The 12642-nt window shown below is 41.6% G+C and overlaps 1 protein-coding gene across 1 annotated transcript in view; it reads right to left on the bottom strand.

The window, feature by feature from the left end:
* Window positions 1–1373: 1373 nt before the first annotated feature.
* The window catches only part of adgrl2b.1 (adhesion G protein-coupled receptor L2b, tandem duplicate 1), a gene marked incomplete at both ends in the record, with an annotated part of 66140 nt that continues 54871 nt past the window's right edge, over window positions 1374–12642 (bottom strand). Inside the window, 3 exons of the mRNA XM_045219507.1 lie at window positions 1374–1988; window positions 2659–2844; window positions 7780–7794. Coding sequence (XP_045075442.1) covers window positions 1374–1988; window positions 2659–2844; window positions 7780–7794 — 816 coding nt within the window. The remainder of the gene's footprint in view (window positions 1989–2658; window positions 2845–7779; window positions 7795–12642) is intronic.

Below are 12642 nucleotides of genomic sequence, written 5' to 3'. Positions count from 1 at the left end.
GCCATTGGTTGTAGTTATTTATCTTTCCCTACTCAGCAGTCTAGCCGTGTGTGTGTGTGAGTCAGTGTGTGAGTCTGTGAGTGAGTGTATGTGTGTCTGTGTTCTTGTGTGTGTGTGTGTGTTGTGTGTGTGTGTGTGTTTGTGTGTGTGTGTCTGTGTGTGTGTGTTTGTGTGTGTGTGTCTGTGTGTGTGTGTGTGTGTGTTGTGTGTGTGTTCTTGTGGGTGTGTGTTTGGTAGGTTGTTCGCTCCATTGAATCTCGATTGATCATCTCTTAAAGCTCCTGTAGACAGCCAAGTCTCCATTATAAAAGAGAGAGATCCCTCCCTCCCTCCCTCCCTCCCACTCCCTCCCTCCCTCCCTCCCTCCCTCTCTCCAACCCTCCCTCATCTCCCCTCCCTCTCCATCCCTCCTTCTCCATCCCTCCCTCCCTCCCTCCCTCCCACTCTCCCTCCCTCCCTCCCTCCCTCTCTCCAACCCTCCCTCATCTCCCCTCCCTCTCCATCCCTCCTTCTCCCTCCTCCCTCCTCCCTCCCTCCTCCTCCTCCTCCCTCCACTCCCTCCCTCCCTCCCTCCCTCCCTCCCTCCCTCTCTCCAACCTCCCTCATCTCCCCTCCCTCTCCATCCCTCCTTCTCCATCCCTCTCTCCCCTTCCTCCAATAATTTCTTGTAGTGTCTCCTAAATGTGTGTAAGAGCATGTGTTAATTCCACCATCATTTAATAAAGAGAGGCTGAACCGAGTTGCCTCCACCGTGAGAAGGTGTTAGAGTCAATTATACAGAGTACATAGTGTAGCTTAGACCTCCAGGGACATCCAGAGAAAGGGGGGTAGGCCTGCTCTTATACCCCACCTGAGAGTGCCTGTCTCTGGGAAGGAATCACTCAGCTCTCCCCTAAGACTCTCCAGGGCACGAGTCCATTTAAGAGTAATGTACTCTACTGGGCTGGGATGGGCGAGGAATGGAGGGAGGGAGGCAGGGAGGGAGGGAGAGAGAGAGAGACAGGAGAGAGAGAATGAGAGAGAGAGAGAGAGAGGGGAGAGAGAGAGAGAGAGAGAGAGAGAGAGAGAGAGAGAGAGAGAGAGAGAGAGAGAGAGAGAGAGAGATAGACTCATGCCACTAGACTGTGTTAGCCCTCTGAGCTAAAGTCTAGAGACTGTCCATTACACAAACCTACAGAACTAAAGAAGTCTAGAGAGATGAATATTCCACCGACCCAGTCAAACCTAGAAAACCAAGAGTTAAGAAAGAAAGAAAGAAAGAAAGAAAGAAAGAAAGAAAGAAAGAAAGAAAGAAAGAAAGAAAGAAAGAAAGAAAGAAAGAAAGAAAGAAAGAAAGAAAGATGGAGAGAAAATAAGATTAATATTCCACCTACCCAATCTATTGTCGTTGTTCCCAAAGTCCAGTAAGTATTTGACGACATGGTAGTTATTCCAGACGTACAGCAGATTGTCTCTGGGATTGTAGTCCACTGCTGCTATGTACTGGTAAGAGTTAGGGAAGGGGATGGACACGTAGGTCTCTTTACTCTGGGTGGTACTGTACATATAATCTATCTTATTGCCCGTTGCCTCGTTGTCGTCGTCCTCGTAGACGGTCTTCACCACGTAGAGCACGCCACACACCATGAAGGCGTTGGAGGCGGTCCGCTTGTCGTAGGCGGTATCCCAGGACCCTTCGATGCGGAGCGTGTAGGGGTTGAGCTGCGAGACGACGATGCGTCCGTTGTTCGTCTCCGTGGCGTACAGGACCCAGAGGCCGATCTCGTCGACGGCGAGGTCGATGTCCGACTTGCCGCCCCAGCGGTACGGCGAGGTGTCGTGGTAGTTGGCGTTGGCGATGATGGCCTCGCCGCTCTTGATGCGCGTGCGGAGGTCGAACTTGACGATGTTGCGCGTCCGCTCCTTGTTGAAGAATAATGCTCCGTCGTAGACCACGAAGCCTGTTCCGTCGACGCGGTGAGGGAGCTTGTACGTGGTCGTCGGTCGTCCTGGAATAATATAATAATATAATTATAATGCATTTTATTTTAAGCGCTTTTCAAAACACCTAGGGGAAGTTTCCCCAGACACAGATTCTCCATTGAAAGAGCTTTTTTAGTCCAGGACTAGTTCTGTGTCTGGGAAACTCAGCCATGTCACCAGTGAGACAAGTCAGTATTCGACATCCATCCATGTCTGAGGAAGTCAGGAGACAATGTGGAAACTGGCCACTAGGGGCAACAGTAAGCGCTGTTACCTTCAAGTAGGTTTCGGTTTTGCTAGGTCATTGTAACCATCTTCCTCTGGTGCCAAAGGTTGCATGTTCGAATCCAGCAATAGAAAGTTATTTTTGAGAATTTTGTTTTAAGCCTATCCCAAACCTTAACCCTTACCTTAACCACTTGGAGTTAATGCCTAACCTTAAGATTTTGGAGTTAATGACTAAACTTAACCTTAAACGCTTCGAAATTTGACATTTGCAACAACTTCGAAATTTGACGTTTGAGAAACATGGATGAACGTCTAATTCAGACGGGAGACTGCGAGAGCTAGTCGGGGAAAACTGGCCCCTATAGTCACATCACATGATCCATTAGCAAAGTTGAATAAAAAAACAGCAATAAAATCCCACATAAAAATAAAAGAATTTCATTTAAAAAATGGTAATAAAATCTTGACCTGCGATGAAGTCCTCTTTGGAGGAGTACTCTGTGAGTGTGTCGGTACGGTAGGGGGTCCAGGGCATGTAGTATATCTTATCAGAGGCCTGGAATGGATCTTTACACCAGGCTCCTGATTGGTGGTCTGACTCAAACAGGTGTTCACTCTGATACACACCTCGTAGGATACCTGGACACAGGAACACTGGAGAGGGAGGAGGAGGAGGATGAGGAAGAGGAGGAGGAGGAGGAGGAGGAGGAGGAGGAGGAGGAGGAGGAGGAGGAGGAGGAGGAGGAGGATCAATCAATTGTGTTGATGGTGCATTTATTGAGATGTAGGCTTGTTAGCTGCTTATCATGGTTTTCATTGACGATGTATCTCAAGTGCATGTAGGCTAGTTAACGTCTCATTATCCTCTATGTGTATCTCTATGTGTATCTCTATGTGTTCTCTATGTGTATCTCTGTGTGTTCTCTATGTGTATCTCTATGTGTATCTCTATGTATTCTCTATGTGTATCTCTATGTATTCTCTATGTGTATCTCTATGTGTTCTCTATGTGTTCTCTATGTGTATCTCTATGTGTATCTCTATGTATTCTCTATGTGTATCTCTATGTGTATCTCTATGTATTCTCTATGTGAATCTCCATGTATTCTCTATGTGAATCTCCATGTATTCTCTATGTGTAGCTCCATGTATTCTCTATGTGTAGCTCCATGTATTCTCTATGTGTAGCTCCATGTATTCTCTATGTGTATTCTCTATGTGTATCTCTATGTATTCTCTATGTGTATCTCCATGTATTCTCTATGTGTATCTCCATGTATTCTCTATGTGTAGCTCCATGTATTCTCTATGTGTATCTCTATGTATTCTCTATGTGTATCTCTATGTATTCTCTATGTGAATCTCCATGTATTCTCTATGTGTAGCTCCATGTATTCTCTATGTGTAGCTCCATGTATTCTCTATGTGTAGCTCCATGTATTCTCTATGTGTATTCTCTATGTATTCTCTATGTGTATCTCCATGTATTCTCTATGTGTATCTCCATGTATTCTCTATGTGTAGCTCCATGTATTCTCTATGTGTATCTCTATGTATTCTCTATGTGTATCTCTATGTATTCTCTATGTGAATCTCCATGTATTCTCTATGTGTATCTCTATGTATTCTCTATGTGTAGCTCCATGTATTCTCTATGTGTAGCTCCATGTATTCTCTATGTGTAGCTCCATGTATTCTCTATGTGTATCTCTATGTATTCTCTATGTGTATCTCCATGTATTCTCTATGTGTATTCTCTATGTGTATCTCTATGTATTCTCTATGTGTATCTCCATGTATTCTCTATGTGTATTCTCTATGTGTATCTCTATGTATTCTCTATGTGTAGCTCCATGTATTCTCTATGTGAATCTCCATGTATTCTCTATGTGTAGCTCTATGTAAGTGTTTTCCTCTGTGTTTCAGGTACTTTTAAAAACTGTTTTAACTGTACAATTGTTTTACCTAAAATAAAATAAATCAGTCAGTCTGTCTGTCTGTCTGTCTGTCTGCCAGCCAATCAATCAATCAATCAATCAATCAATCAATCTCTTACGAAAAGGGCTGTGTATGTGTTGTTGTGAGAAAATATGAGTAGATAGATTAGTAGCAGGTAATCTGGGTCCGGGAAACCAGCCCAAAATGTATTATATCTGCTAACAGTAGCTAGTCTACTATTAGTGCTATGTACTGGGTTACTCATAGGCTGCCAGTGCAGCCATGTCAAGCTCCTAATGCCAACTAAACAACTGTACCGTTTACTGTCAATGTGTCGTATGTTTTGTCGTATTGTATCTCAGACACTCAGGGTTATTATATGTCTGTTATCTAAGATATTAATAGATATCTCTCAAACCCTTCCTCTCTTCTCTGTTGCCAACCCTCCCTCCCTCCCTCCTCTCCCTCCCTCCCTCCCTCCCTCCCTCCCTCCCTCCCTCTCTCTCTCTCTCTCTCTCTCCCTCCCTCCCTCCCTCCCATCCATCTCTCTCTCCTGTTCTCTTTTCATCTCGTACTCCTCATTAGTCTCATACCGCTCTCTCTTTCTAATTCTATTTTTGTCTGAAAACTGCTGAGACACACACACACACAATACATGCACACAATACACACACACTACACACACACACTACACACACACTCCACACACACACTACACACACACACACACACACACAATACACACACACACACACTACACACACACTACACACACACACACACTACACACACACACACTACACGCACACACACACACACACACACACTACACACACACACACACACACTACACACACACTACACACACACTACACACACTGCTGCGTGCATTAGTGTCTAACTAACAGTCTTTCAGTCCCTGCTGGTTTTATGAGATTGTTCCGGTAATTCCTTTCCCACACTGGCCGTTATATTACCGAGTCGGAATACCGGGAATGCTGGGATTGTATTTTATGATTTATGTGTGTGTAGCTCTGTGTGTGTGTATGTGTGTGTGTGTATCTGCCTGTGTGTGTTTGGAGACGTGCATTCTGGGAAGCCGGTGCAGTGCCGGAGTCTTGGGGACTCACATGTCATGTCACAGGAATGAAAAGGAAAAGATTTCCAGATGTGAGCTTTGGTTTCCCCATTTTTCCATTCCCACAATATAATTCAGGGTTTCTTTATTTTGGGAACGTTGATTGATTTGAAACAATGGTCATTTGAAATGCAGTATGGGAACAGTGGTTCTGTTGGTCGTTGTTAATTTAGAGATACGGGCATCGTTGATGTTGTATGGAGGGTTGAGAGCAGAGCACACGGGTAATACTACAAAACAGGATCAATGCATTAGCCAGCTAACTTTGATAAACAACCAGAAATAACTGATGATTTTCTGGTTCATTAAGAAAGCTGAATGTCCCTTTCCCATCTCTACAGAGGAACTCTGGAGCTCTATCAGAGTGACCATCGGGTTCTTGGTCACCTCCCTGACCAAGGCCCTTCTCCCCTGACTGCTCAGTTTGGCTGGGCGGCCAGCTCTAGAAAGAGTCTTGATGGTTCCAAACTTCTTCCATTTAAGAATGATGGAGGCCACTGTGTTCTTGGGGACCTTCAATGCTGCAGAAATGTTTTGGTACCCTTCCCCAGATCTGTGCCTCGACACAATCCTGTCTCGGGGCTCTACCGACAATTCCTTCGACCTCGTGGCTTGGTTTTTGCTGTGACATGCACTGTCAACTGTGGGACCTTATATAGAAAGGTGTGTGCCTTTCCAAATCATGTCCAATCAATTGAATTTACCACAGGTGGACTCCAATCAAGTTGTAGAAACATCGCAAGGATGATCAATGGAAACAGGATGCACCTGAGCTCAATTTCCAGTCTCATATTAACGGGTCTGAATACTTATGTAAATAAGGTATTTCTGTTTTTTATTTTTAATACATTTTCAAAAATGTCTATAAACCTGTTTTCACTTTGTCATTATGGGGTATTGTGTGTAGATTGATGAGGGGGGAAAAACAATTTAATCAATTTTAGAATAAGGATGTAATGTAACAAAATGTGGAAAAAGTCAAGGGGTCTGAATACTTTACGAATGCACTGTATGCTGTTTTCTGTGAATTGAAATGTAATGCAACTTTAAAATACAGTATGTTATGTTGTGTTGCATTCAATACAACACCAGGCAGAACAAAATACAAGATACAAAATATTTTGCAACTTTACTACTATCCATAAGCCTGTCATTTCTGTGATGTGGTGTCTGTACTCTAAGTTCATGCTATCTTAATATAGCAACAGTGATCTGTACTCTAAGTTCATGCTATCTTAATATAGCAACAGTGATCTGTACTCTTAAGTTCATGCTATCTTAATATAGCAACAGTGATCTGTACTCTAAGTTCACGCTATCTTAATATAGCAACAGTGATCTGTACTCTAAGTTCACGCTATCTTAATATAGCAACAGTGATCTGTACTCTAAGTTCATGCTATCTTAATATAGCAACAGTGATCTGTACTCTAAGTTCACGCTATCTTAATATAGCAACAGTGATCTGTACTCTAAGTTCACGCTATCTTAATATAGCAACAGTGATCTGTAGTCTAAGTTCACACTATCTTAATATAGCAACAGTGATCTGTACTCTAAGTTCATGCTATCTTAATATAGCAACAGTGATCTGTACTCTAAGTTCATGCTATCTTAATATAGCAACAGTGATCTGTACTCTAAGTTCATGCTATCTTAATATAGCAACAGTGATCTGTACTCTAAGTTCACGCTATCTTAATATAGCAACAGTGATCTGTACTCTAAGTTCATGCTATCTTAATATAGCAACAGTGATCTGTACTCTAAGTTCATGCTATCTTAATATAGCAACAGTGATCTGTACTCTAAGTTCATGCTATCTTAATATAGCAACAGTGATCTGTACTCTAAGTTCATGCTATCTTAATATAGCAACAGTGATCTGTACTCTAAGTTCACGCTATCTTAATATAGCAACAGTGATTTGTACTCTAAGTTCATGCTATCTTAATATAGCAACAGTGATCTGTACTCTAAGTTCATGCTATCTTAATATAGCAACAGTGATCTGTACTCTAAGTTCATGCTATCTTAATATAGCAACAGTGATCTGTACTCTAAGTTCATGCTATCTTAATATAGCAACAGTGATCTGTATTCTAAGATTATACTATCTTAATATAGCAACATTAATCTTGAAAGACCTGTCTCTCTGTCGCAGGGTAGAAAGCAGTGTAACGTCAGCATCAAATACAATACCACTCAACAACCAAACATGACTTTAAAAACTCAATCTGTTACAGATCGAACAAAGATGTGACAGAGCGAACAAAGGACAGTGGTGTGTGTCTTGTGTGGGTTTTGCGTGACTGTGTGTGTGTGTCTGTGTGTGTTGCTTGACTGCCCGTGTGGGTGTGTCTGTGTGTGTGTTGCGTGTCTGTGTGTGTTGCATGTCTGTGTGTGTGTGTGTCTGTGTGTGTGTTGCTTGCATGTCCATGTGTGCGTCTGTGTGTGTGTGTGTCTGTGTGTGTGTGTGTGTGTGTGTGTGTGTCTGTGTTGTGTTGACTTACCTTTCTGTTCCACTTCTATCCAAGCCATCACGGAAAGATAAGAGGAATGGAAAGAACAAGAAGAGAGAGACAAGAAGAGAGACAAGAAGAGAGAGACAAGAAGAGAGAGAGACAAGAAGAGAGACAAGGAGAGAGACAAGAAGACAGAGACAAGGAGAGAAGAAGAGAGACAAGAAGAGAAAGAGACAAGAAGAGAGAGACACAAGGAGAGAGACAAGAAGAGAGAGAAGAAGAGAGACAAGAAGAGAGAGAGACAAGAAGAGAGAGAAGAAGAAAGACAAGAAGAGAGACAAGAAGAGAGACAAGAAGAGAGACAAGAAGAGAGAGAGACAAGAAGAGCGAGAGACAAGAAGTGCGAGATACAAGAAAAGAGAGACAAGAAGAGAGAGAGACAAGAAGAGAGGGAGGAAGAGAGAGAGACAACAAGAGAGTGACAAGAAGAGAGAGAAGAAGAGAGAAGAAGAGAGAGATAAAAGAAGAGAGACAAGAAGAGAGAGAGCAAAAAGAGAGACAAGAAGAGAGACAAGAAGAGAGAGAGAGACAAGAAGAGAGATAAGAAGAGATACAATAAGAGAGACAGGAAGAGAGAGAGAGACAAGAATAGAGAGAAGAGAGACAAGAAGAGAGAGCGCAAAAAGAGAGACAAGAAGAGAGACAATAAGAGAGACAAGAAGAGAGAGAGAGAGACAAGAAGAGAGATAAGAAGAGATACAATAAGAGAGACAGGAAGAGAGAGAGAGACAAGAAGAGAGACAAGAAGAGAGACAAGAAGAGAGGCAAGAAGAGAGAGAGAAGAAGAGAGACAAGAAGAGAAACAAGAAGAGAGAGAGACAAGAAGAGAGAGAGACAATAAGACAGACAAGAAGAGAGAGAGACAAGAAGAGAGACAAGAAGAGAGAGAGACAATAAGAGAGACAAGAAGAGAGATAAGAAGAGAGAGAGACAAGAAGAGAGACAAGAAGAGAGACAAGAAGAGAGACAAGAAGAGAGACAATAGAGTTAAGAAGAGAGTCAAGAAGAGAGACAAGAAGAGAGAGAGAGAAGAAGAGAGACAAGAAGAGAAACAAGAAGAGAGAGAAACAAGAAGAGAGAGAGACAAGAAGAGAGAGAGACAAGAAGAGAGAGAGACAAGAAGAGAGAGACAAGAAGAGAGAGATACAAGACGAGAGAGAAGAGAGACAAGAAGAGAGAGAGACAAGATGAGAGTCAAGAAGAGAGACAAGAAGAGAGACAAGAAGAGAGATAGAGACAAGAAGAGAGAGAGACAAGAAGAGAGACATGAAGAGATACAATAATAGAGACAATAAGAGAGAGAGAGACAAGAAGAGAGAGACAAGAAGAGAGAGAAGAGAGAGAAGAGAGACAAGAAGAGAGAAAATAAGAGAGACAAGAAGAGAGAGAGACAAGAAGAGAGACAAGAAGAGAAACAAGAAGAGAGAGAGACAAGGAGAGAGACAAGAAGAGAGAGCGACAATAAGAGAGACAAGAAGAGAGACAAAAAGAGAGAGAGAAGAGAGACAAGAAGAGAGAGAGACAATAAGAGAGACAAGAAGAGAGAGAGACAAGAAGAGAGACAAGAAGAGAGACAATAAGAGAGACAAGAAGAGATACAAGAAGAGAGACAAGAAGAGAGACAATAAGAGAGACAAGAAGAGAGACAAGAAGAGAGAGAGACAATAAGAGAGACAAGAAGAGAGACAAGAAGAGAGACAATAAGAGAGACAAGAAGAGAGAGAGACAATAAGAGAGACAAGAAGAGAGACAAGAAGAGAGACAAGAGATTAATGTTTCAATAATCAAAGCATTATGATAATACAATCCCTGAGTGTGTGCAATAACAGTGGTGAGAACACACACTCACACACACACACATACACACACACACACACACACACTCACACACATATACCTTCTCTTCTCATAACCTAATACCTCTTTAATAAACCGTAGGCTTTCAATAAAAAAATTAATTATCTTCACACTGCAGCACAGTAGTCATGTTAACACACACACACACACACACACACACACACACACACACACACACACACACACACACACACACACACACACACACACACACACACACACACACACACACACACACACACACACACACACACACACTTACATTAAACACACCACACATTATTGCTGCATTATACACCAGGGAAAGAAAACAATGCAGGTAATGGTTAGGGTTAGGGTTATTAAAGTGAGGTAATGGTTAGGGTTACGGTTATTAATGTGATGTAAGGCTTAGGGTTAGGGTTATTAACGTGAGGTAATGTTAGGATTAGGGTTAATAAAGTGAGGTAATGGTTAGGGTTATTAATGTGAGATAATGGTTAGGTTTAGGGTTATTAAAGTGAGGTAATGTTTGGGTTAGGGTTATTAAAGTGAGGTAATGTTTGGGTTAGGGTTATTAAAGTAAGGTATGGTTAGGGTTAGGGTTATTAAAGTGAGGTAATGTTTGGGTTAGGGTTATTAAATTGAGGTAATGTTTGGGTTAGGGTTATTAAAGTGAGGTAATGGTTAGGGTTAGGGTTATTAACGTGAGGTAATGGTTAGGGTTAGGGTTATAAACATGAGGTAATGGTTATGGTTATTAAAGTGAGGTAATGTTTGGGTTAGGATTATTTAAGTGAGGTAATGGTTACGGTTAGGGTAATTAACGTGAGGTAATGGTTAGGGTTATGGTTATTAAAGTGAGGTAATGTTAGGGTTAGGGTTATTAATGTCAGGTAATGGTAATAGTTATTAAAGTGAGGTAATGGTTAGGGTTAGGGTTATTAACGTGAGGTAATGGTTAGGGTTATGGTTATTAAAGTGAGGTAATGTTAGGGTTAGGGTTATTAACGTGAGGTAATGGTTATGGTTATTAAAGTGAGGTAATGTTAGGGTTAGGGTTATTAACGTGAGGTAATGGTTATGGTTATTAAAGTGAGGTAATGGTTAGGGTTAGGGTTATTAACGTGAGGTAATGGTTAGGGTTATGGTTATTAAAGTGAGGTAATGTTAGGGTTAGGGTTATTAACGTGAGGTAATGGTTATGGTTATTAAAGTGAGGTAATGTTAGGGTTAGGGTTATTAACGTGAAGAAATGTGGAGCTTAATATATGAAAATGAAAACAAGGAACGCATAACCTGTGTGGGTGTAACAGATGGAGCAAATGTTCTCCAAACTTCATCTCTCTCTCTCTGTATAGTATCTAACCCTCCTCATCTCTCTCTCTCTCTGTATAGTATCTAACCCTCTTCATCTCTCTCTCTCTGTATAGTATCTAACCCTCTTCATCTCTCTCTCTCTGTATAGTATCTAACCCTCTTCATCTCTCTCTCTCTCTGTATAGTATCTAACCCTCCTCATCTCTCTCTCTCTCTGTATAGTATCTAACCCTCTTCATCTCTCTCTCTCTGTATAGTATCTAACCCTCTTCATCTCTCTCTCTCTCTGTATAGTATCTAACCCTCTTCATCTCTCTCTCTCTCTGTATAGTATCTAACCCTCTTCATCTCTCTCTCTCTGTATAGTATCTAACCCTCTTCATCTCTCTCTCTCTGTATAGTATCTAACCCTCTTCATCTCGCTCTCTCTGTATAGTATCTAACCCTCTTCATCTCTCTCTCTCTGTATAGTATCTAACCCTCTTCATCTCTCTCTCTCTGTATAGTATCTAACCCTCTTCATCTCTCTCTCTGTATAGTATCTAACCCTCTTCATCTCTCTCTCTCTCTGTATAGTATCTAACCCTCTTCATCTCTCTCTCTCTGTATAGTATCTAACCCTCTTCATCTCTCTCTCTCTGTATAGTATCTAACCCTCTTCATCTCTCTCTCTCTGTATAGTATCTAACCCTCTTCATCTCTCTCTCTGTATAGTATCTAACCCTCTTCATCTCTCTCTCTCTCTGTATAGTATCTAACCATCTTCATCTCTCTCTCTCTGTATAGTATCTAACCCTCTTCATCTCTCTCTCTCTGTATAGTATCTAACCCTCTTCATCTCTCTCTCTGTATAGTATCTAACCCTCTTCATCTCTCTCTCTGTATAGTATCTAACGCTCTTCATCTCTCTCTCTCTGTATAGTATCTAACCCTCTTCATCTCTCTCTCTCTGTATAGTATCTAACCCTCTTCATCTCTCTCTCTCTCTGTATAGTATCTAACCCTCTTCATCTCTCTCTCTCTGTATAGTATCTAACCCTCTTCATCTCTCTCTCTCTGTATAGTATCTAACCCTCTTCATCTCTCTCTCTCTGTATAGTATCTAACCCTCTTCATCTCTCTCTCTCTGTATAGTATCTAACCCTCTTCATCTCTCTCTCTCTGTATAGTATCTAACCCTCTTCATCTCTCTCTCTCTGTATAGTATCTAACCCTCTTCATCTCTCTCTCTCTCTGTATAGTATCTAACCCTCTTCATCTCTCTCTCTCTCTGTATAGTATCTAACCCTCTTCATCTCTCTCTCTGTATAGTATCTAACCCTCTTCATCTCTCTCTCTCTCTGTATAGTATCTAACCCTCTTCATCTCTCTCTCTGTATAGTATCTAACCCTCTTCATCTCTCTCTCTGTACAGTATCTAACCCTCTTCATCTCTCTCTCTCTCTGTATAGTATCTAACCCTCTTCATCTCTCTCTCTCTGTATAGTATCTAACCCTCTTCATCTCTCTCTCTCTGTATAGTATCTAACCCTCTTCATCTCTCTCTCTCTGTATAGTATCTAACCCTCTTCATCTCTCTCTCTCTGTATAGTATCTAACCCTCTTCATCTCTCTCTCTCTCTGTATAGTATCTAACCCTCTTCATCTCTCTCTCTCTGTATAGTATATAACCCTCTTCATCTCTCTCTCTCTCTG

Source organism: Coregonus clupeaformis, unplaced genomic scaffold (assembly GCF_020615455.1).
Source record: "Coregonus clupeaformis isolate EN_2021a unplaced genomic scaffold, ASM2061545v1 scaf2420, whole genome shotgun sequence".
Taxonomy (NCBI): domain Eukaryota; kingdom Metazoa; phylum Chordata; class Actinopteri; order Salmoniformes; family Salmonidae; genus Coregonus; species Coregonus clupeaformis.
Note: the sequence above shows the minus strand (reverse complement) of the source record. Positions and strands in the feature narration are given on the sequence as shown.